Source organism: Brassica rapa, chromosome A06, assembly GCF_000309985.2.
Source record: "Brassica rapa cultivar Chiifu-401-42 chromosome A06, CAAS_Brap_v3.01, whole genome shotgun sequence".
Taxonomy (NCBI): domain Eukaryota; kingdom Viridiplantae; phylum Streptophyta; class Magnoliopsida; order Brassicales; family Brassicaceae; genus Brassica; species Brassica rapa.
This window is the reverse complement of record NC_024800.2, coordinates 17,762,340-17,786,768: the sequence shown is the minus strand read 5'-3', so window position 1 is coordinate 17,786,768 and position 24,429 is coordinate 17,762,340. Positions and strand designations below refer to the sequence as shown.

At 35.6% G+C, this 24,429-nt stretch overlaps 3 protein-coding genes across 9 annotated transcripts; 1 reads left to right on the top strand and 2 right to left on the bottom strand.

The window, feature by feature from the left end:
- The first annotated feature begins 1,750 nt into the window (after positions 1–1,750).
- Positions 1,751–18,739, top strand: LOC103874637 (pentatricopeptide repeat-containing protein At5g61990, mitochondrial). 3 transcript variants are annotated; one of them, XM_033273099.1, is made up of 2 exons: positions 1,751–9,488; positions 18,730–18,739. In XM_033273099.1, exon 1 carries the CDS (start codon positions 6,448–6,450, stop codon positions 9,376–9,378), a length of 2,931 nt encoding a protein of 976 aa, XP_033128990.1. In that variant the 5' UTR covers positions 1,751–6,447; the 3' UTR covers positions 9,379–9,488; positions 18,730–18,739. The 3 variants fall into 3 exon arrangements, with proteins under 3 accessions (XP_033128990.1, XP_033128989.1, XP_009151320.1); XM_033273098.1 differs by lacking the exon at positions 18,730–18,739 and adding an exon at positions 9,525–10,031; XM_009153072.3 differs by lacking the exon at positions 18,730–18,739 and adding an exon at positions 9,587–10,031 and having other exon boundaries at positions 1,753–9,488.
- On the bottom strand, positions 10,366–17,960 carry LOC103874635 (ADP-ribosylation factor GTPase-activating protein AGD1). Of its 2 annotated transcripts, XM_033273101.1 has the most exons (19): positions 15,807–17,960; positions 15,382–15,458; positions 15,161–15,261; positions 15,012–15,082; positions 14,860–14,922; positions 14,741–14,785; positions 14,583–14,648; positions 14,445–14,492; positions 14,261–14,356; positions 13,776–13,817; positions 13,449–13,652; positions 13,248–13,379; positions 12,813–13,031; positions 12,636–12,731; positions 12,216–12,542; positions 11,394–11,521; positions 11,204–11,297; positions 10,633–11,126; positions 10,366–10,538 (listed from the first exon to the last, which is right to left on the bottom strand). In XM_033273101.1, exons 1-19 carry the CDS (start codon positions 15,852–15,854, stop codon positions 10,424–10,426), a joined length of 2,466 nt encoding a protein of 821 aa, XP_033128992.1. In that variant the 5' UTR covers positions 15,855–17,960; the 3' UTR covers positions 10,366–10,423. The 2 variants fall into 2 exon arrangements, with proteins under 2 accessions (XP_033128992.1, XP_033128991.1); XM_033273100.1 differs by having other exon boundaries at positions 15,012–15,261.
- On the bottom strand, positions 18,191–22,596 carry LOC103874634 (signal recognition particle subunit SRP68). 4 transcript variants are annotated; one of them, XM_009153066.3, is made up of 14 exons: positions 22,440–22,596; positions 22,202–22,313; positions 22,012–22,078; positions 21,830–21,940; positions 21,458–21,653; positions 21,187–21,272; positions 20,918–21,113; positions 20,506–20,617; positions 20,186–20,313; positions 19,817–20,023; positions 19,610–19,719; positions 19,103–19,232; positions 18,752–18,901; positions 18,191–18,653 (listed from the first exon to the last, which is right to left on the bottom strand). In XM_009153066.3, exons 2-14 carry the CDS (start codon positions 22,293–22,295, stop codon positions 18,423–18,425), a joined length of 1,818 nt encoding a protein of 605 aa, XP_009151314.1. In that variant the 5' UTR covers positions 22,296–22,313; positions 22,440–22,596; the 3' UTR covers positions 18,191–18,422. The 4 variants fall into 4 exon arrangements, with proteins under 4 accessions (XP_009151314.1, XP_009151316.1, XP_018508078.1 ...); XM_009153068.3 differs by having other exon boundaries at positions 22,433–22,588; XM_018652562.2 differs by having other exon boundaries at positions 22,202–22,309; positions 22,440–22,586.
- Positions 22,597–24,429: the final 1,833 nt, after the last annotated feature.

Sequence of the window (24,429 nt, the reverse complement as noted above, 5' to 3'; positions counted from 1 at the left end):
ATTCAACATTATCTTCTCATGTTCAAGTAATTGCATGTCTCCACCATAGAAGATAACTTCCCTCTATCAGGTCAACCTGATTGGACTCTCTCTCCTCTCCTAGTGAGAGAATTTCTCTCTATTCCTCTGGCCTTCTTATCAATCCTTTATCTTTCAGAAAGTTCAGAGTTGATTTGAGAGTGAGAGGTTGTCGTTTTTGTTTACCGGTTTCGGTACTTTCGACCGGTTTTCGTCTCCGGCGGTTGATCAGTTCCTCCGATGACCGTCCGGCTTTTGTTTCCGGGAAGCGACGGCTTTCAAAGCGCCGACTTCGCCGGCTTCTGTCTCCGGGAGACGATGTCTTACTTAGAATCGTTCTCGCCGGCACCGATCGATCTGCGATTCAGTTCTTCGTTGTCCGACTGCCTCTCGCTCTATTCTTCCGACGACTCTTCTCCCCAATTGATTTGGTTTTTACATCTTCAAGCTTATCTTTATCTTTAAAGATGCCGGATCTTCTCATGCAAGATAGTCGGATTGAAGGATCGATTGTAGACGTCGATGTTCTTTTCCGAATCGTAGATCTCCCAGTTTTGGCTCTTCGGTTCGAGCCCTTGTGAAGATTGGTTCTTCCGTGGTTCGTCTTCGCCGTCGACGGAGTTCCGTCGCCTCCTCTGGTTCCGGTGGAAGGAAGTGGTTCCTCGTCTTGACCCGTGTTCATTGATCGCCGGGCGATCGGACACGTGGAAGATGACGTGCCGTGGCTTGCTTCCTCGACGGTTTACCGTTCGTGTTTTGGGCCTTGTGTTGGGCCTTCATCTCTCTCGTAGTTGGGCATGTTTTGCCCTTTTGTTTTTGTTTCATGTTGGGCTTTGCCCCTTTGGGCTCAGTTCCATTAATAAAATTTCCAGTGAAAAAAAAAAAAAACTTCCCTCTATCAGGTCAATTAGAGATAACATATTTGGTTATCTCTAAGTAAAATCAATCTACGTTTTGATTAATTATATAGCCATATAGCAAGTGTCGAGGCAGCATAGGCGTTTATGCTGAACATTTAAGACCGTCTAAGCCCCAACAGATAATATATACACTTTTGAACGACTTTTATGGTTTAAAATTATACCAGGCAGTTGTCTATGGATTCACGGTAGAAATAACAATCATGAATCTGGACCACGGGTGGAGCGGTATTGGACCGGAGTTTTCCAAACTCGTAAATTAGCAGAACTCACGAAATCGTTTGTTGTGGAACTGGACATTTTTGGGATGGGCATGTGGATTAGAAGGACTCGCGTCTCTTTTTTCATCATTTCTGTTTACCTGGAAAAAAATGAGAGAAAGAGAGAGTGAGAAAAATGTGATTCGTGTGGCTTCTCCTAAGAAAACAAAAAGAGCTTCCGCGATAATGATTTGAGCTTAGGCGATGTTTTGATTTGGTGTTTTCTTTTTATTTAATTTCATTGATCGCTTGATTTTGTGTTTGTTTTATTAATTTTTGGATTCATCAAACTAAAGCATTGGCTATGAATTTATGAGTTATAAGCTAATAAAAAATATTTTTTACAATTATCTTTACTTAATATGTAAATATGTTTGGAGTGTGACAAAAGTAATTACAACTATTGTTTTTAAATAAGAAATAAGCAAATCAATAACTGATAAATAATGTCCAGTTCAATCGACGACCTGAATTATATCTTAGAGTGACCTAAAGCGTCCTAGAGTGGCCTTAAGCATCATGCTGCGTATATTATCACATGTTCCGCGAGCCTATTTGCAAAGGCTTGTACATCTAACGGGGCAGGTTTGGGCAGCTATTCCGGAGACCGCGGCCTGCAGGGACCTGACCCGTCGTGACCCGCTTGAAGACAATCCTGCTATGCTCTGGGACATGACGGAATAGAACAACCTGTTTGTCATCTCTAATTTACGTATATAGATATATGAAAAATACATAATGCTATAAATTTAGAATAATAATTAGAACATTAAAAATATATTTTAGCTCCAAATACTGAAAATTTAAAATCTCAGTACTGTATTTTTAGAAGAATGTGATTCAGTGATAATTTAGTAATATTAATCAAAATCACTAAAAATATTTATTTTACATGATTTTGATGAAACAATTAACAAAATCATGAACTGCAAATCATAAGATCTATTTTTGAACACTTTATAATCATTACATTATATTATCAATCACCTCGTTTAATTTTGATGCAAATTAATTATCAGTTGCGAAATTTTTATAAAATTGATGCAAAATAAATGATGAGTATTTACTATTTAGTAATAACAAATGTCAATGGAATTATATATGTAATTATCATATTAACTTTTCCAACACATAATATTCATCTTCTACAACCTCTTCTTATTTCTCTCATTATAATTTCACTTTTTATCACATTTTAACATGCATTGTTAATGTCGTCATAATTTTCTTACATAATTTTTTTCCAAAAAGAATCTCTCTCTCTAAATATCAAGCCAAACCATACCATCAATAAACCAAAACCCACCTTATAATCCTTTTTCAACCATCACATTACCTTATTTACTATATATGGTCTCTTTAAGTAAAATTCAAAACATTTTATGATTGCAATGTTCTCACATGTTTGGTTGAATATAATTCATCCAATCTTCATAGCTTATATATTGAATATTTTCCAGTGTACATTGCAATAATCATGCATTTATATTGATACGTAATTATTATTAATTTTTTTTTTTAATGAAAAGCATAACAGTTTTTTATTGTAAATTTATCTTTGTTTTCCAAAATTTTCTAGTTTTCTCTTACAACTGATTTATACGCTCTTACTAATAATTTTAAAATTCTGATAAAATGATTGTGGAAGCCATAATAATAGAATTTAACTTTTCAGAAAACTATATATATGATTTATAATTTTTTCCAAAACTTTATAATGATTTATAAAGCATGTATAAATTATATAAGACATTAATAGTTATTGTATACTTATACGAATATAATTCTTTGTGTAAAATATTAAATTATTATAGTGATTTTTATATAAAAATTTCGTTCATTATATTATGTAATTTATAACTATAAAGAATTAATCAAAAATTATTACTCTTTCTATAATTCCAACAATTAGTTACAATAAATCATTACTTATAAAAGTATTTAGATTATTTGGCAACTGATATTAATTATTTCTAGTTTTAGTTTTATTTTATGTAGTTAAAACAAAATAAAATTAAAAATCATCGACCAAAAAAATTATAATAATCTTCTTAACATTTCACCAATGATCGACATGTATGCAAAAGTCACTTAAGTAACTTCTAGTTCAATATTTAATTTCTATTTTTATTTTACAAATAATTTATAAACTATTATAAATAAATTAAATTTACAATAAAATGATTTTGTAAACCATGATAAATAAGGTTATAAAGGTTTTTAAATCTTTATAAATGATTTATAGAACATATATAACATTATAAAACATTAATAATAATTATAATACTTTATCTATGAAAAATAATATAATTATATTTTTTCATCGAATATAATTCTCTATATAAGAATATAAAACTATTTATGTCAATTTCCATAAATTATTTTCTATTCATTATCTTATATAGTTTATAAAAATAAAAATAATCAATTGAACATTATTGATTTTTCTATAATTTTGACATTTAGTAACCATAATTTATTGTTTGTAATATTATTTTGGTTGTTAAATGATATTAACTGGTTGTAGACTTATTTTTTATTTTAGATCTAATTAAAATTCAAAAGTCAACAACCAATTAAATGATAACAATTTTCAGGACTTACTAATGATTGACATGTAAGTAAAATAATTTAGTTGACTGAAACATAGTACTCCTCCGTTCTTTAATGATAGATTTTTTTAAAAAAAAAATTGTTTCAAAAAGATGTATTTTTGTGTTTTCTATGAAAAAATTGTAAATTTCGAGAAAATTAATTGACTTTATTCAATTACTATTGGTTAAAAGTTATTGAAAATTACAGAAAATGATACATTTATTATGGTAGTTTAATGTGGTTTCTTAATATGTGTGAAAATACTAAAAAATATATCTTTGTGGAACAGAGGGAGTAGGATACTATCTCGAGAATTTATCTGTAAAGCTTGAATTATTTTCAAGATTAGTGTATTTTCTAATTAGAAAATGATAATATGATGTTTTTATTAGATACTCTTTAATCTTTTATTTTTGTTTCAAATGACTAGCCTCTATCATTTTGCCGACTTGTGACGTGTCGAGCCTCCTGTCCTTGTGGTTAGGTTCATCTAATTAATAATTATGAATAATTTCATAATAATTGTATTTGATCGGGTTAAATTATGAACAAAATACGAAAAAAATAAATTTATTAATTCTGTAACGAATACGGATTCTCCCACACCGACAATGCTTCAATGTTGTCGGCTTATACTATTTAAAATCGCCGCTAGAAAATTGAACTCGAGTTAGAAATCAAAAACTATCTACAGATCTTATATAAATTTTGGAATGTAAAAGAAAAAACAGTTGGTTTTAAAGTTTATCAGGAATATTTATTTTGGTTAGACATAGTAGTTAATCTTTTTCATAATATAACTGTTTGCTAATAGAATCTAGAAAACTTTTCTTTCTTAATGAAAAAAGAAGAAGAAGATATGCCATTTCTGACTAAACATCACTTTAAGAAAACAAATACTTGTAATCGTTTTCTTTGACTGCAACGGAAGCTAATTATTATTTTATGCTATCAATTAACTTAGTGGTTATTAAAATGTAATGCACCAGTTTATTGAGCCAACTTGGGTCTATGGGTTTCATAAACAACAATAATTAGTTGGATCTAATGACGATGACTCCCTCTAATATGATTTTTAGTCGTGCTTGGTTAAGCTGTTTTCTTTAGCACTGCTTCCTTCCTTCCAACACAATCATTCAAATTATTTTGTTGTGGAAAGTTTAATCAACTTGGAGAAGTGTAACAATAGTATAAAGCACCATTTAACAATAATTTATGTGTGAAGTATTGATTTCCTACATCAGCCATTATGTTTTCAGTGATTTTTGAACTGAACTCGCATCCAAACTAATTACTTATCTATGTTAGTATGTTCAAAAATGTAATGCATGATTGGTTATATATATAAATAAAACAATAGCTTTGTCTTCAGATATTTATAAATTATAAATTAAAATTAAAACTATAACTAAAAAGGATTGTTAAAAATAAATAAATTAAAATTATAACTTTTAAGATATTAAAATTTATATTAAAATGATTACAACTCAAGAATCTCAAGATCATCCTTACTTTAAAGTTTCATCCATAGCCAGAGAAGTGTCATCCATAGTTTATCGCTTCTCTCCATGGTTAAAAAAAAATCTAATTAGCCACAATTAGTAGTAGCTTTAATGATTAAAGTGATTGTTTAAGGGATCTGGCATATACTTTTAAGATGAGTTTTATGAATAATAATTATCCTTTTAAAATTTCGTTAACTATATTACAAACGCGGTTAAACACACAATTTCTTTCGACCTGTCACGTATTTATATAAGAATCATCTAGGATACATAGTACTCCCTCCGTTTTTTAATATAAGTCGTTTTAAAGCTATGCACGTAGATTAAGAAAACCATTAATTTCTTATATTTTCTAAACAAAAACATCATTAATTATTTACCTAACCACAATTCAACCAATAGAAAAATATAAGATATATTATCATTGGTCATACAACATTAATTATTAATAAATTTTACATAGAAAACCGAAAACGACATATAATTTGGAACAAAAAAGTTTCTCTAAAACGACTTATAATAAAAAACGGAGGGAGTAATATACTTACACCCACTGTCGTGGAATTAACTATGACACGTTTTAGTGTTAGTTCATGTTTACCCATACCCGTCGACTTTTATGGATTTGGTTTGGCTCTCATATCAAAACAAAATAAGAAAGAAACTTGGTCAAACCATGCATTTCATACACTATGTATTTGGGTAAACATTCATGCACCATTTGAAATTCCCACTCTAGTAGTCTAGTGGGTGGGGATCTTCATCATATCTCTCCCATAACCTCTCCATATATGATGAATAAATTTCTTGAGACCTACACAATATTATTATTTAATTCGACAATAGTAATATAGCACTTCGTAAAACCATATTTTAAAACTTTTTATCAAAATCGGTAAATCAGGTGGAAATGCAAAATAAACATACCAATGAACTTCTATTATTATTTTTTCACTCATACCAATGATCTAAACTTCCAAACTACCGGACATACATTTTAGCGGTTTAAAGGCTTGTTTACGTGCCCCCGTAACTGTTTGGGCCCAAAAGCCCAAATAAAACGGGCCAACTGGATATATATTTTAATAATTGTTTTGTATCTCGATTTAATCTTCGCCGACGAAGGTTGTTGAATCGCCGGTATCGGAGATGATAAGCTCAACGTTGTTTAGGAGCAGATGTTTACTTCTCCGATCGTTTTCCGTTCAAATCGGGAAACCTCCCGACGCATCAGCCGAAATAGCGGGAATCCTCAATACGGCGAACTGGCGCGACGCCTTGGTGTCTTCGAATCTCGCGGCGGAGATAAACCCAGACGTCGTTCTCTCCGTTCTGCGATCAAAACGCGTCGATGATCCCGCTAAGCTTCTGAGCTTCTTCAATTGGGTGGATTCTCAGAAGGTTACGGAGCAGAAACTTGATTCGTTTTCGTTTCTCGCTTTAGGTTTGTGTAGCTTCGGTAGTTTAGGGCAAGCTCGTAGTGTTGTAATCAGGATGATTGAGAGGAAGTGGCCTGTATCTGAGGTTTTGAGCTCGGTTGCGAGATGTTCGCGAGAGTTGAGTGATGGCGGCGGAGTTGTGTATGGGATCTTGATTGATGTGTATATTGATAAAGGGTTTTTAGACGAAGCTGCTTTTGTGATTACAAACACTAAGGATTTGGTTCTTGATTCGTCAAGATGTAACGTTTTGTTGGATGCGTTTTTGAAGAGGAATCGTCTTGATTTGTTTTGGGATGTGTATAATGAGATGGCTGAGAGAAGTCTAGTGTTTGATGTGCACAGTTATGAAAAGTTGATTGTTGCACATTGCAGAGGTGGGAATGTTCAGCTGGCAAAAGATGTTCTTCTTAAAGCCGAAGAAAAGTTTGGGATGGTGAGTGTGGCTGTGTATGGCTTGGTCAACGAAGCGTTGTGTAAAAAGGGAGATGTGGATGAAGCTCTTGAGCTAAAGAAGAGGATGATTATCAAAGGATTGGTGCCATCGAAGCAGTCATTTAATATACTTGTAGGTGGGATGTGTAAGCGGAAGAGACTAGATGATGCTAAAGCGTTGGTGGTAGAGATGAATAGTTTTGGTGTGTTTCCTGATAATATCACTTGCAGTATACTGATCGAGGGTTTACTGAAGGGGAGGGATGCAGACGCTGCAAATGGACTAGTCCATGAGATGGTTTCTCTTGGGATGAACATTGATCCTAAGATGTATGATTCTTATATTTGTGTGATGTCAAAAGAAGGGGCGATGGAGAAGGCAAAAGCTCTCTTTGATGGGATGATCGCGTCCGGAGTGACACCAGGTGCTCGAGCTTTTGCTAGTTTGGTCGAGGGATACGTTCAAGGAAAGAATGCACTTAAGGGTTATGAGTTACTTGTTGAAATGAAAAGGAGGAACATTGTCATATCTCCATATATTTATGGTATAACGGTTAAGTGCATGTGTTCTTCTGGGGATATCGATGGAGCTTATAAGATTGTGAAGGAGATGGGTGCAAGCGGCTGTAGACCCAATGTGGTTATATTCACAACATTGATCAAAACCTTTCTCCAAAAAGGTAGGTTTGGAGATGCGGTGAGGGTGCTGAAAGAAATGAAGGAACAAGGGATTGCACCAGACACATTCTGCTACAATTCCCTTATAATTGGTCTTTCAAAGGCCAAAAGGATGGACGAAGCAAGGTCTTATCTGGTTGAAATGGTTGAAAACGGATTAAAGCCTGATGCTTTCACCTACGGGGCTTTTATCAGTGGATATATAGAAGCAGGGGAATTTGCATCCGCAGAGAAATATTTTAAAGAGATGGTGGAATGTGGTGTGGTTCCAAATAAGGTCTTGTGCACGGGTCTGATCAATGAGTATTGCAAAAAGGGAAAAGTAATTGAGGCGTGTTCGGCATTCAGATCCATGGTTGAACAAGGGATTCCAGGGGATGCTAAGACATACACTGTTCTTATGAATGGTCTCGTTAAAAATGGTAAAGTAGACGGTGCGGAGGAGATATTCCAGGAAATGCGTGGAAAGGGTATAGCACCTGATGTATTCTCTTACGGTACACTCATTGATGGGTTTTCTAAGTTGGGAAATATGGAAACGGCTTCTCGTATTTTTGATGAGATGGTTCAAGAAGGTGTGACTCCTAATGTCATCATATACAACATGTTGCTTGGTGGCTTTTGCAGGTCTGGTGACATCGAAAGAGCTAAAGAAATTTTCAACGGAATGTCAGGAAAAGGTTTCCCCCCTAATGCAGTGACGTACTGTACAATCATAGATGGTTGTTGCAAATATGGGGATCTAGAAGAGGCTTTTCGGTTATTTGACGAGATGAAATTAAAGGGATTAGCTCCTGACAGTTTTGTGTACACGACACTTGTGGATGGGTGTTGCAGATGGAACGATTTGGAAAGAGCTATAGCCATCTTCGAGACAGAAGAGATGAGTTGTGGTTCTTCTACCGCCCCCTTCAATGCTTTGATCAACTGGGTTTTGAAGTTCGGAAAAACAGAATTAAAAACAAAACTGATAAATATGGTGATGGACGGGTCGCTTGATAAGCATGGCAAGCCCAATGACGTAACTTACAACATCATGATAGATTATTTATGCAGGGAAGGAAATTTGGAAGCTGGAAAGGAGCTATTGCAGGACATGCACAAGGCAAACCTGATGCCTAGTGTTGTAACTTACACATCTCTTCTAAACGGGTGTGATAAAATGGGTAGGAGATTGGAAATGTTTGCTATATTCGACGAGGCCATTGCCTCAGGAATTGAACCAGACAGCATAATGTACAGTGTCATCATTACTGCTTTCCTGAAAGAAGGGATGAAGACAAAAGCACTAGCGTTCGTGGATGAAATGTTTGCCAAGAACGCTGCTGTGGACGGGTGTAAGCTAAGTATATCGACATGCCGGGCTCTACTCTCTGGTTTTGCTAAAGTGGGAGGAATGGAGGCAGCTGAGAAGGTTATGGAGAACATGATACGTCTCAAATATATTTCCGATTCTTCGAGTCTCGTTGAGTTGATTAATGAGGGTATTTCTTCAAACGAGAGGATGGAAGCAGATGCAGCTCCATAGATTTAAGACGGGAAGCCACAAGCAGATAACCTTCCTCCTTGTTCTTTTTAGCTATAAACAAGACGGCGGGCTTTAGGCAAATTTCTTGACCGACTTGAAATTGCCCGAAGGTTCGTCCTCTATCCTCTTAAACTGAGTATCACCAGACGAATCTAGTCGGTCTCCATCTTCTGAATGTCAAACTTTTGTTTTATGTGACCGAATACAGGTCTTACCTAAACCTAAGCAAGGTGGTTGGGAATGATATGCCATTGTTTATTTGTCAAGTTACCGTTGAGAACTTGCGGTTGCTGTTCCTGTTCCTGGAAGAGCTTGTATGTCTGCCCAGTAACTCTTCACTTACTGATTTGCCTTCACCTTGTCATCATGATGGCACTCTGAAGTTGATGATGAATAAGAGACGCATGGGAGCTGTTTTCAAACTGCAAATTTTCCGACTTCTTTGAGCAGAGGATCATATTTTGCGTCACTAAATCTGCATTTCAGGTTTTTTTTTATAGAAGATGTACTGAATGTTACATTGAAATCGTTAACATTGCAAATACAGTTTTTTTGGGTTTAAGAATTGATGGACAAAGAACGTGCTATAAACACAGGATCTGATCCAAATTCCAAACAGATGAAATCAAATGAAAATAAAAATCGGATTGGTCACTATTGATGAATTGACAATCCCTCTGGCCATCAAAGCAGGTTCCCGGATGCGCAAAACCACAAAGTTGTGTCTGAAAACATAAAGCTGAACAGAAGAACACACAACAATGGTGTCTGCCTTTTCATTTACACAAACAACAGAAACAGAGGTTTCCATCTTACAGAACATACAACCCCATTAAAGAACATATGTACACCAGAGTATAAACCAGTATATCATCAACCTAGCAAGCACCAAAGAAAATCTACATGTATTCTCTAGGCTCCTCATGAACAAAACGAACTAACAGGCGAAAAGAGTTCAAGTAGAGCAACACTTTTCTAGTGCTGTACCGTCTTCTGCTTTCAAAAAGTAAAAGCAAAGTGGTTATTTTTTTTTCATCACATATTATCATCTTCTGGAGTCTGTTAATAATGCAATTAGTTCGCTGTCATTGAGGTCTGTCTCTAAAGCATATTTGACCGGTGTGTAACTGTCTTTATCCTCAGCGTTTGGATCTCCTCCCCTGTGATTGATTCATTGCACCACACTTTTAATTTCTGTCAAGTTTAAAGACCAGTATTGTAAGAAATCTAAAGAGGAATTTATACGGAGTTCACCTCATAAGTAGCAACCTTGCAATTGCATATCTCCTGCTGATGATACAATGATGAAGTGGAGTCCGACCTTTTGAATCAGTTGCATTTATTTTTGCACCATACTGAAGCAATAATTCCACCATACCAATATCCGCATAAATACAAGCAAGGTGAAGCAAAGAGCAGTCCTTTGAAGCTTCTTCTCTGACCATACTTTCCCCATCCCCTGTCGAGTCAGAATAGCCCTCTGGATTCTCTTGAAACTCCTCTTCGATTCTCTTGAATTTGGCTGCAAGGGTTTCCTCCTTTACCTCCAGCTCCATCATCTTTGATAAGGGTAAAGACACGGTGTACGATGCTTGTCCACGTAGAGCATTCACATCTGCTTGGTAGCAGACAATGTGTTTGTAAACTGATTTCTTGTCGTTAGCACGCACATTCTCCCAAATCTCTTGGAAAACTGCCTGGAAATGCTGACTGTCTATTGCTTTGCGGACAAATATCCTCTCTGAGTACTGGAGTTAGCAATGGACAAACATGAGATCTTCATAAAAACTTTGGTTATTACCTCATCGACTGATATTAAGAATACCTTTGCGTGGATGAACAACTCTTTCATAGATATGGGGTCACTAAAACCAGGCTTCCTTGCAAGAAACTTTCTTGGTTGATCTGACTTGGGAGTGCTAATAAGTAGAAAAGGGTTTGATGACTGTAAATACATGTAAGAAGTAGTTTGTCTCCGAACAAATACAACATGATGAGAATGCGTAGCTACTTACCCCGAAGATCTACTCTCTGAGTTCAACAACTCCTCCCACACTGAGTTTACATATACGTTACCTAACGACTGAAACAACGTCAAGACCGATGGTTCCCATACTTTAACATCAAGCGTGAGCGATCTGACCTGCACTTGACAAGTTTGAATATACTTCATACCAAATTTGTAGAGCTACTCTTAAAATGGGAAAATTCAAGTAGGAGTGGGCATAATATCTGCACGTGAAAACCTGACCCGAACCAACTCAAAAAAGGGGGTCTCATATCGATTGAACCCATCTTAAATACTTGAACCGGTACTAAATTATTATAACTGAAAAATCGGTACTGTATTGGATCACGCTCTCAAACGAATGAGTATCCGAACATATCCGATCATATATATATATATATGTATATGTATATATATATAATTATATTAGTTATAGTCAAAATTGGGGAAAATATATTATTCATTTTAGATATTTATGGATAAAATTAAATAATTTGGATACAAAATTCTCAAACGCAAATCATATCCATGTTTACTTTCAAATAAAAATAGAATGATTCGAATCATATGTAATAAATATTTTTGGGTAAGTATGGACAATGGATATAAAATATTCTAACTGATAGTTTGGTTATTTTCCGGTTCCTACTCATCAAAACGAGCCCACATGAACCCGATATGATCCAACTCGAATTTTTTATAATATCAGAATGATACCTTTTAAAAAACCCAAAAAAGCGGATACCAGAATGAACCGACCGCGCAAACCTAATTCAAGACTACTTTAGTGAGAAAAGAGTGGGAGACTATTAGATTTTAATTGGCTTACCTTTGAAATGTGGACACCAAGGTTACGATGTATACCAGAACATTCAATACATATGAGGACACCGAGATTCAAAGAGGCCCAATCAGGTTCAGGAGCACCACAGTCTGCACATTTCTCATTCCCCAATACTTTGGTCAAGACATCAATTGGCTTTGCCATCATATCATGTTGCTGCAAGCACCCTGAGAACCTCGAACGTTTTCCCCCAGTCATGTGATTATTTTCCACTGTGGATTCTCCACTTTCTGCCTGCTCCACATCATGTGGATCTGCTACAGAACCGGAATCACTCACAGAGAAGGTATCTCCGTCCACTGTAGAAAGGCGCTGATCCAGTTGCAAGTAATGGTAAATTTTAAGCGCTAAAACAGACACAAGAAAGATTCAGCACTAATAGCAACATATAGGATAAAAACTTACATTGATTGCTCTTTCAGGTGTCTGGAAACTTAGCAAAGAAGCAATAACTCCAGTTATCTTCTCGATCCAGTCCATCTGATCTTGCGCATTCTCTGCCTATATCATTGAACAATTTCAATAGTTCTGGTTAGTCGCAGGGGACAAAAGAGATAGAAGTCGTGTTCTCCCCTAATATACCTGCAATGTATAAACTTTTGTAGGTGAAATAATTCGAAAGCAGAATTTTAGATCCGTCTGATCTGCATCAACTTTGATAGTTGAGGTAAGCAGGTTCACAGTGTGACGTGCGACTGGTTTTTCATCACCGTGATAATGAGAAGACAACCACCGACTTAGCAGACCAGGACTGTTTTCTGAAGTCGTATTCTTCTGAGCAGCAGACCTGCTTCCATTTCCCTGGTGCATAGGCCAGTGATGATGCTATACATCATATATGTTTTCTCAAACAAAGATAAAAATAGGATTGTTCTATTAGAGACAGAGTCTCCCACATTGGAAATTGGAAGGAATATCAACTAGTATATAAAAGAGACGGATCAATTCACTTTATCACCAATTGTTTTATGTTGGAAGTCTATCTAACTTAATATGTTCATTAGTTTTGCAACTTACTGAAGACCAATTCCACTGCTTGCGGTAATAGTATAGCATGCCACGGCTATCAAGAATAAAGAACCTTCTTTTCCAGTCACCTCTCAAGTTTGAGGAACGTTTAGACAGATACCCTTGTCTTATAGTCTGAACCTGTAAGACAAACGTCAACAAATATATAAAAGACAAAACAGTGTGAGCAAGCCTCAGTCATTTACTTACCTTTCCTTTTGCAGCAGATTGCATGACGGCCTCAATGACTTTTTGAGAGTTTCTTGAGTTGTGTCTCATGCCATCCCCTGTTGGAGAACCATTTGAGTTTCTAGTTTCTCGATCAACTTGCCTTTTGTATTCTTGCATCCTTTCATTAAGTGATGCCGTTTCATAGTTTGCACATTCTCTAGACTGGTGTGCATAAGTCAACACCTGCAATAAAATTACAATTCAACACAGATGGCTCATGGCATATCTATCACTTGGATAAGAAACAAAATCAAAAAAGAAAAAAAGAATCATAGTACAAGGAGTCTCTTGTATTATTATCCACACCTGATTAATAAAAGGCTCCATTTGATGCAGTAGCTCATATCCCTGAAAGAAAGAATCACTTGTGAGAAAGCGAACCAAGTAAATCATGTCAGGAAGCAGGAAAAGAAATCTGCAATCACCCTGCCCCGAAACCACAACATGTAATATTAACGGTCTCTTGAACCAGAGACTTCTAACAATAACCAGTGTTCTTTCTAGTTGAGCTGATGATTTCTGGTTGTATGATAGGTTTCTTTGTAAAAACATGTGTTCTTGCCACGGCTCTAAGCATGTGCACATGGTGCAATTGTATAGGGTCCAATTTTTTTTTCCACACATTTTCTTTACATTTAAAGGTCTAAAGTATAAATAATTCTACACTAAGATATGAAAAAACATTAATGTTAAGGTCCGTTTTAATACTATTTGAATAGGGTCCACTGAAACTTAAAGCGAGCCCTGGTTCTTGCCTTATAAAAGAATGTTTTAAAAAAAAAAGATTTTGCCTGTTTGAAGAAACGGAGATGAGCATCCATTGTCCGGCTGACTGCTTCCAAGAACTCAAACCTCTTTTTAGCTTCCGCATGAGAGAGTGCACTAACCTGTGCCATGAAGAAGAGAAGCAAACGTTATAATAAGCGAATACCATGGAGATTCACGAGGAATTATAATAAAAGGTGCTTTAATTACCAGAAGAAACCGGGATTGCTCGAATGCTGTTCTTGCGCTATGTAAGTCCTGAAAATGTCTCTCTACCAAAAATAAGTTTTATCTAGAAGAAAAAAAAGTGAATGTTATCTGTTGACGCTAGAGGATGTGTGTACATACCTCCTCGATGGTGGCAGCCACATCCAATCTTGTACTCTTTCTTAATGAAAGAAGTTTCTCTCGTGCCTGTTTCATTCAGAGATGCACATAAAATGAAGATACAAACAGAGCCCGAAAAAAAAGGTTGACATATTGTGAAGTCAGTTACTTTAACGCACCTGGTCGTAGACGATGGAAGCTTTGTCAAACCGTTTACGTGCTTCCTGGTGTGAGAAAATGTTTTGAGCATATGCAAGAATTTTTGAAAGGGATTTTAATGAGGAGTGATTTTAACCACCTTAACTTCTTGGACATCAACATTGACAAACTGATGCAATCTGTCATTCAGCATATGTTCTACCTGTTGACAAGACATCATAGACAGCATGAAGTGAAGGACGAATGAAAATAAATATTCCTCTAAAGCAAGGAGAGTAGTAGTAGTAGAACCTGGGAACGAAGAGCATCCTTGTATGTCCCAATTTCTCGTAGAGCAATAGTGAACTTTGTCATTACAGGACCTAAAGGAGAAGTAAAATGCAGAGTTTTTAGATTACTAATAAGAGACAGTGAGGGAAAGAGAAAGGGAGGGTGGGTACCGCCAAAAGCAACGCAGAGGGGATCATCAGGGCCACCACCGAAAGATTCAAGAGCATTTACAAAGCCAATGTCTGCATCATACCCTTCTCCAAGTCCCTCCCTTATTAAATAAAAGCCAAAGAAAGATCACAATCTCGAGGAGGAGATGTTTTGTTCTAACAAAAAAAAAAAAAGAAAAGAGAGTAGTATATAGTTGAAATAAGAGGAGGAGGGTTTTTACGTGTATTTTCTGCATCCTTTGTAGAACCTTAAGCATCGCATTCGTAGCGACTCCGCACTCTCTTCCATGCATTGCATCTGTTTCAGTTTCACCCCACACAACAAAAAAAAAAAAAAAAAACTTTACAGGTCAAACCACAATCTATTAATAATAAAAAGAATGAACAGTCTGAAGAAGATCAAAAGAGCAACAAAGAACATCTCAAATGGATCTTCGTCATCAAATCAATCTTCTTCTTCTTCTTCTTCTTCATCGGATTGAAATAAATTTATAAACAAAAAGTTAACGAGAGAGAGAGATTACAGAGAATCATCTTTTACACTCTGTCTCTGTTGATGAGTGGAATCGATCAAGGACCAAGAAACAGAGACGATCGAAACGTTTTTACGGAAATTAAAATATTAAAAAAAAAAAAATGGAAAAACCTGTTGCCGAAACATGGGCGAATCATCGAGCTTAGCGAAATGTTGCATCGTTTTCACAGGGAAACAGCAGCACGATCCTCCTTCGTCGCTTCCTCTTCTTTGTTTTTTTTTTTCTTCTTCTTCCCAAAACGGAAAAAATTGGTTTTGGTTGGTCTATTACACGTTGTTGTTATTGTGGTGATCGTGCGATGGAGAATACAAAATTACTACTCTTTGACGTTGTTGTTGTTGTGCTGATCGTGTACAAAAAACCTTTGAAACCTCCTTGCCTGTCACTCTTTTAAATACTATTACCAAAGCACGTCAATTAACAAAAAAAAAGGACAGTCATTACACCAAAGAAAAATTACATTTGATATTCTGATGAACAAACGTATGATATGATTGATACTCACAAAAAAAACCTATTGATCAGGTGAAAGAGGCATCATAGATTCGCGCTACTCCGATTGTGTAAACTGAGAGAGACAAGGGTATTTAAATGAGAACTTTGCACGAATTGCCAAAAGAAACCTGAATTTTTGGGCTGACCAAAAAAACACCGTCGTTTTCAAATGAGATGAAACGACGTCGTTTTACATGATTTGAAATTAAAAATATGTAGACCTCTGGATTCAAACCCAGGTTGGTTGGTCAAATGGTAAGGTATTAAACCACTGGACTACTAGCACTTTCAATGTACTTACTAACATGTTTACATTTATTTAGTACATATTAAATATAAAAAATTCTCTAAAAACTTAATAAGATCTTTAAAATTCCAAAAAAATTAAAAAATAAAGAAGATTTTTATAAAATTAGTTTTGAAATTAAAATTGAAAATAAATTTTATTTTTCATTTTAAAAAATAAAAACTCTTCCAAAATTTTCTAAAAAATTAAAACGATCTTTAAATTCCAAAAAAATTGAAAAAATAAAGAAATTTTTATAAATTAAAAAGAAGCCGGAAATACATAACAGTTGACTTTGAAAATCGCCTAAACGTGTGAGAAACTCATAAATACACTTTTCCTTTTCAACGAATATCCCCCGCCTTCTCCTACTACATTTAATAAGCATCGTTTTCAGTATTAATGAAGTTTATTGGGTCAACCTTGTTAGTAGATTCAAATGTAATTTGGTCCACCGATTAAAAGATTTAACCGAATCGGGGTTTCACTCTTTCTCCAATGCTAAAACCAAAATATCCAAAACTTCAAAGTGTGTCATTAAAGGAAAAATAAATTGTAATCCTGTCTAAGTAAGGGTTATTGGTTCTACTATTTTAATGGATTTGAGAATTCTTCTAGGATTTAAGAAATCTGTTGATTCTTAAATCAGACATATAGATTTTGAAATCAAACATACGGAATTCATAATCAAAATAAATGGATTATTAAAATCAATCAAATGGATTTGCAATAAATTCAGCTTTATAATAAAACAAAGTATATAAAAAGTAAAACACATTCATATTTTGTTTAGATATTCAGCCGTGTTTAGATATTTTGTTTTCAAGATCTTCATTCTGTTTGAGTAGTGTTGGTAGGTTTTATTGCATCCATGCATTCGATTGAGAGTAGATAGAATTCGCCTCTCCACCGTAAATTTACTGAATGTGCCATTAGTGTCACGCAAACCCGAAGCAACAACATCTAAAAGTAAATTGATCAAAGTTTTATTTTCTTCAGGACTCCATTGAATATATGAACTTTTTTCTCGTTCTTGCGATGGATCTTGTGTTTCTCCACCGTAAATTTGCTGAATGTGCCATTATTGTCACGCAAACCCGAGCAACATCATCTAAAAGTAAATTGATCAAATTTTTATTTTTTTCAGGACTCTATTGAATATATGAACATTTTTCTCGTTCTTGCGATGGGTCTTGTGTTTCTTGATGTGATTCTTCCATTGATGCTTCTAGTTTCAAGTTCTATGTGTTTGTCTGTTTATAAAATTATGTGTGTATAACGAAGATTATATAGAAATCATGACACATGTTTTATGGAAAACGAAAAATCAATATAGAAATAATAAAAAATAAAAAAATCAGGAAATATAACTTTTTGTTCAAAAGAAATGACATACTCCTACAAATAAAAAATGATCACATATTTTACTGAAAAATAGAAGTTGGTGTTAATAATAGAATATTGCGTGATGAAAGTGCCATGGCTTATTTGAAATTTTTGTTGTATACGTGAGATATTGGACTTTTTTTTGTTAGAGAAAAATTTATAAAACAAATCCATTCAAAATAACAAGCTATAACTCAATATTTGTTTCTTTGTATTTTACTCTCTAAAACACTTATAAATCTATTCAAATCCAAATTCAAATCAAATGCTTAATCAAATCCTTACTACTGAATAACACTTAATTTTGAAATCTATTTTAAAATCATAGAACCAATAACAATGAATTTGAATATAGATTTTAAAATCATAGAACCAATAACACTAGATTTTGATTGGATTTTCAAATCCATTAAAATCATAGAACCAATAACACCCCCTAAATTGTGGTTCACTGAAAATAAATAAAAACTCAATGCATTTGGCTGGGTTTAAAGAGCAACAAGTTTCACAGTTTGGTAAGGGAAACAGAAAAAAAAGATTGTTTTTAAACCTGTGGGGTTTAATTTCTTCCGCCCCAGAGACGGCTGATGAATCCTTTCCGCTCTGTCTTCTTCCTTTCTTCAAGAACCGGGAACTCTATGCAGTTGTAGGCCAGGTCTAGAACAATTGGGTTACGAGGTATCGTTTCGAACCCAGGTGGGAACCTTTCAATCTTTGGTGCCATTTTTGTGTTCCCATCTCCCACTGCTGATTCATACTCCTCCAGTTTATCTACCAGGTATTTCTCCACCTGCGGTTTCACATAAACAAGATTTTTTTATACCATCAGCCACTAATCAACAAGGTATCCACCGGGGAAACAGGAGGTAAATTAGTGAGAGATTGTACTTTAGTGGTTGTATCGTTTAGTGATATGGTTGAGATTTTCTTTGACAGCTTCTCCGGCGCCTTCTCTTCCTCCATGATCCCTGTCGCATGTTCTATGCAACTATTAGCTCTGCATTCTTTGCTCAGTTCCTTTAGTTCCTGGATTGTTCCCTGAGAATTTTTAGAAAGATTTAGTCAAAATCAAATATTACTTTAGTGATTATAGTATATATGATATGAAACGTCTAGCATGTACCATGCCTATATTTACACCATCACATATTAACCATACCCAATCGACACGAGGAGGTAACGTAGAACAGCTATCTAATGTATGAGGTAAAAAAAAAAAGTGAAATGATACGTGGATACCTCATCTTTGTTTGCTATGCTCTGAAACTTGCTCAGGGCATCTTCAGTAAGAGATCGAGCTCGACAATATAAGGCATATGCTTCAACCCTTTTTCCTGCTAGGCTATATGACTTTGCCAAGTAGAAGCACCTGAAAAGAGATTTCAGAAGATATTATCAGCTAACTTAATCAAAGGCGATGAAAACTGAATGCAGCAGTTAGTAAATGAAAACTCTTCTTATTACGTTTTCTCAAATGGAGAAAACTCTGAACAATTTAAAACAGGAGCTAAATCATCTAATAAGTGATTCTAGTAGAGACCAAAAAAAAAAGGTGAAGAGATGACTGACGGGGAAAGAGGTTCCTAACTTACTATGTACAACTAACTCATGTTAAGGATTGGATCAACGGCTTTGAGAAGCTTAACTCTAATCAAATATGCTAAATCAAATAAAAAATATAGCGAGGCCACAACTCAATAGCAATCACCCTCCAAAAAATACAATAACGTGGAAGAAGAACTAAACCTTTCAGCACGAAATGCTAGGCTTTTGCGCTGACACTCTTCTTCGAAGGCAATCTCTTCGGATTTCCTGTCTCTTCCAGAGCTAATGAGGTCAGAAAGATCAGCGACATTCTGAAAAGAAGAAAAGAAACAAAGGTGAGGTCTTCTGAATGGTTTAACATACAAAATCTGCTTCTGGAGAAGGAAAAAAAGGTGAACAGTGGTTAACCTGTAACAGAAGGTCATACAATCGAACAAGCTCCTCAGGCTTAGTAACCTTTTCAGTTTTATCATCACGTTTCCTGTTCAGTTTACTCTTTGCTATTTTAACCAACAGCTGGTTCCTTTCAATGGTTCTTTGTCCTAGCACAGCTCCAACAGCTTTGTCCAGACCATTTAGATCATCTTTGACAGATTCAGCATTTCCTGCACTTACCTAAAAATAGTATACTCCTTATGAAAATCAATCAAAGAAACAGCAACGCAAACAAAAAAAACAGATACTCTTTAACAAACTTGTCTATACTTCCAAAAATCTTCAAAAGGTTATTCGGTGTACCAAATCAATTAATTAGCTATCTCCTGTAAACTAACTCACCAAGTCACTGCGTATGATAGTCCGCGCATCATGATATGCAGTGAATAATTTATCATATATGGTCAGCTTTTTCTCTGCAGGGAGAAATTCTGCTCCTGGACCCTGTAGCTCCTTCTCAAAGTCTTGGGCTGAACGAAAAAGGAACAAAGAGTGAGAGCCGCAGAGAAGTGCTCAGTGTCCAACCAAAGCAGGTTATATATTAAGAGAGTAACGCATAACAGTAACTACATAGTAAAGGTAAACCATAATTGTGCCAGATCATAATTTGTCAGCATTGCAGAGTAGTTCAAAAAGAGAGAATTGGAAAAAGTTACTAGAACCTTTTAAAATAGAAACCCGAGATTTTGGGTTGGAAACTGGAAATCTGTAGCCAAGCCAATTAAACTCTGTAAGAGATGCAGCTTGTTGAGATCTGGCCTCTTCCATAGCAGCCTATATGACAAGCGAGCAATATACATCATATTAATCCGAAATGTTTGAGAGATCTGAGAAACAGTTAACCACTAAACCATTGCAAATCATTCAAGAGTAGCCAAGATCGTAACATGTAATTAGTATTTCTGTATGTTGGTCACAGGTCAAAAGCGAACTAGTCTAAGCTCACAATAACAGATGGCAAAGCTAACAAACAAAAATGTTATGCTTCAATAATTATGCGGACTATTGAAACATGTATACACAGTTAACACTTGCTTCGGTGGTGAGGCTGACAGAAATGATATGTGTGCGTACCTCTATCTTTGCTTTGAAAAGATCCAATGCAGGACCTTCCATCTCACCAATCTGAAGTAGTTCAGATGTCTGCAAGTTTGATTTGCCAATTTTGTGTTTGCAGTATTCAATACTGGGCTCAAGCTCCTCAACCCGTTCCCGACAAAGAACCTGGTTCTCTAGATCACCGTATTTCCCGAGTTCCTCATAAACAGCTCTGTGACGGCGAATAATTTTCAGAAACAAAAACCTACCAAATTGCAAAAAGAGGATCCTGAACAAAGACAAACCTGGCGTTTCTGAAACATGCCAACGCAGTTTCCCAGTTTTGATCTTGCTCAAACAACAGGGTGCCTTTCATATAGGAAGCATATGCCTATAAAAGAGTAAGATGAAGTATGAAGACTCATGTCGTCTGTTTATAGAGTACACATACATTTTACAGGAAATGACGAAACAACTAAGCTAATAGCCTAAAACTGAGGAATACTCTTCTTCTTCCATTAAAGGCAGAGATGTATGTTCATGAAAACACTTCAACAATTGGGATCACCGAAATACCTCAGCTTCCAAAGATGTCCTGGAGTCCGTCTTATTAGAGCACAGACTTGAGAAAAGCGAAGCCCATTTTACTGCCTTCCTCAGCCTACCAATTAAATATATCCGCTGCCTTGCATTAGGCCCATCCGGTAGCTGTCTTTTGTCCATTGCATGGCTCCATGCTCTTTCCGTCATATAGAAAACCACATGGAGAAACCTATTCAAATAAAAACATTAACTCAATTACAGGTATGTGAGTAGAGTACCTCAAAAACCACTTATAGTGGAAGCATAAACAGAGCCTTCACAGCTTTTTTAATGTTAAGATTAAACATAAAAAAAAGAGCACATCTCAAACAAAAAACTTCAAGTTGGAAGGATTCAAGTATATACCTAACATCAGTGACAGTTGATTCAAGTATGGCTCGCCGAGTGTATTTACCACGACCATGAGTAAACTTCAAGGACTTGTACAGCCTCCTCAACCGTGCTGAGCAATACCTCCTACACAACAAGATAGCATCAGCTAAAACAAATTTGAAAAGACCATGTAAGCTAATGAGCTTAGGGTTTACCTATAGCGAGCATAGTCACCATGACGCAGACCATGTTGCGCCTGAGAAGTTTTCATCAGCTGCAGAACTGAAAACCCAAATGCGTAGATTCACAAACTTAGAGGCTTTGTTGTACGGTTCAAGTAAGCAACCAATTGCTAAATTCGAGATTCACAGACATGCAGATACTTATATTCATGAATATACTAACCATTCATCGAGAACCTCGGAAGGATCTGTTCAGAGCCGTCCGATTTGGGATCGTCGATCTCCATTGCTGACATCTCGTTCTCCTTCTTCCCCATCAATCCACTGAACCCTAGCTAAGGAAAAATACACCAAAACGGATAAATCCACCACGACGATATAGAAATTGAGGGATTCATCGAACAAAACACAGCGAATTGAAATCGTAAAAATGCAAGAAAGATCTAAGCTCAACCAGTTACTTTTGATTCGGTGAGAGGATTTCACGGCAGTGACTGACGATGGCGACGGCGAGTATGTGATGCGAGCGAAATTTTCAGTTTTGGATCGATGACAAGCAAGTGCACGAGAGGAGAGGGCGAACAGGTGGGTAGAAGCTTATGTTATGGAGTTTTGGTAGTCCATTCTGGTTTTATCTGGGCTGATATGGGCCTCAAAGCCCAGGACCATATGATTGAGTGCAATCATCTTCACAATGCACAAAATCACTTTAGAATCTCCTATAATTGGCAGTTATGTATGTCTTCTTAAATGTTATTTAGACCATCTCCAATGGTTTACTCTATTTTTTCCTCTAAAATAGAGTAACTCTATACTCTATGATAGAATTGGATGTTGTTCCAATAGCTCTATTTTAGAGTGATGAACAAAAAATAAAAAAATTACTCTATATATAGAGTAAAAATAAATTTACACTATTATAGAGTAGAAAATGAATATCATTAAAACACTTTTACTCAAAACTCTATTTTAGAGGGGAAAATAAAGTGGGGTTAGAGATGCCTTTAGAAGAATTCTAGAGCACCTTATATAAACTATAGTTTAAAAATAGAGATAATTTGGTCAAAAACCATAAAAGACCACAAAATTAACTAAATACCTACAACAGTGTAAAAGTGGATTTTGTGGTAGATAAGTTATGTGCAAAATGACATTTAAAGCTCTTACCAGTTGGCGATGGGTTTTCACCGTGTTTGTGCTGTAGGTTATATAGCTGGCAAATAGATTTTGTGAGATATCAAAAAGATTTGCAAATATATGTTCTAGATTTTTTGTGTTCCCCAGAAGGGTTAAGAGTTACAGTAACATTGAGAGATCACTTTCCCATTCACACATTTACTATCAGAAACGGTGGAACTCAATATCAAATCCTTTGGAAGATTTAGTTTCCATACATACAAATATTTGTGCAAAGGAGACAAAAGAGACAATGGCTATGAAAAAAATGTGGAGCTTTCGATATATCTTCCTCTTTCGTTTCAATCTCTGATAAGATTTCGTCAAAGATGATGGTGGGATCCTTAGCGACGGAGATGTACATGTCGTTGCACGTTGTGCACTTTGTTTCTTCTCATAAATCTTGAGCATGTCGACCTATGCCCAAATCAGATTGGAAGCAATCAAAATCCAAACCAGATGTTGTATGATTTCGATTAACGATGTCATCTACTTCACCAGCTTCTGTGTGATTCGTGTGATTCTTCCTACGTTCAAAGAGTGCCAAGCTGCCACAACGATCCTCTTAGCTTTCCTGTGTGAATTGGTGAGCGAGATTTTATCAATCAAAACCTTGGCATGCTAAACGCTCTAGAACAATGAACCACAGTACAGTAATTCTTTTTATTATTTTAAAATTGTTAGCTATATGTGTAAAAATGATATTACTGGAACAATAGTTTTGGTACCGCAGGTACAATGTATATTAGCCAGACAACAGTTTTGAAAACTTGTCACCACGATGACTTTACTTTAGGATGTGAAAGGGTAGAAAAATAGAGATAAAAGAAGAAAAAAAATGCAGCATGGAAAGATATACGTGTATTTTAGTCAGATATGTTACATCAGTTTTTATTGTTTGCAGCAGATGCAAAGTGATAGGTCATAACAAAGTCACCTGCAAACAACCCATCTATAAGATATGTAGTAGAAGGGGGATGGGAGGCGATTGAGGTGGTGCGTTGAGCGATTTGGAATGCCATGTCTTCAAAAATAATAATGCTTATCTAATATGTGATGTCTAGACCATGTTATTAAATCGAATACATAGACTTATTAGATTAACCGGTTAAGACACATCGGAAATGGAAACTTATTGGATTAGCCGGTTTCAACACATCAGATTCATAAAATTATTTGATTAGCCGGTTACAAAGCATAAGATACATAGACTTATTAGATTAACCGGTTAAGATGCATCGGATACAGAAACTTATTAGGTTAGCCGTTTACAAG

Excerpts from the sequence above, each read along its gene's own strand:
- LOC103874637 (XM_033273099.1), top strand. The coding sequence starts at position 6,448 with ATGATAAGCTCAACGTTGTTTAGGAGCAGATGTTTACTTCTCCGATCG.
- LOC103874635 (XM_033273100.1), bottom strand. The coding sequence starts at position 15,854 with ATGCAACATTTCGCTAAGCTCGATGATTCGCCCATGTTTCGGCAACAG. Across the intron at positions 15,459-15,806 it reads CGCCCATGTTTCGGCAACAG|ATGCAATGCATGGAAGAGAG; the intron begins GTTTTTCCATTT and ends AAACTGAAACAG. Across the intron at positions 12,732-12,812 it reads CAAAAGTTTATACATTGCAG|GCAGAGAATGCGCAAGATCA; the intron begins GTATATTAGGGG and ends TCAATGATATAG.
- LOC103874634 (XM_009153066.3), bottom strand. The coding sequence starts at position 22,295 with ATGGGGAAGAAGGAGAACGAGATGTCAGCAATGGAGATCGACGATCCC. Across the intron at positions 21,941-22,011 it reads GGTGACTATGCTCGCTATAG|GAGGTATTGCTCAGCACGGT; the intron begins GTAAACCCTAAG and ends CTTGTTGTGTAG. Across the intron at positions 21,114-21,186 it reads GCATGTTTCAGAAACGCCAG|AGCTGTTTATGAGGAACTCG; the intron begins GTTTGTCTTTGT and ends TCGCCGTCACAG.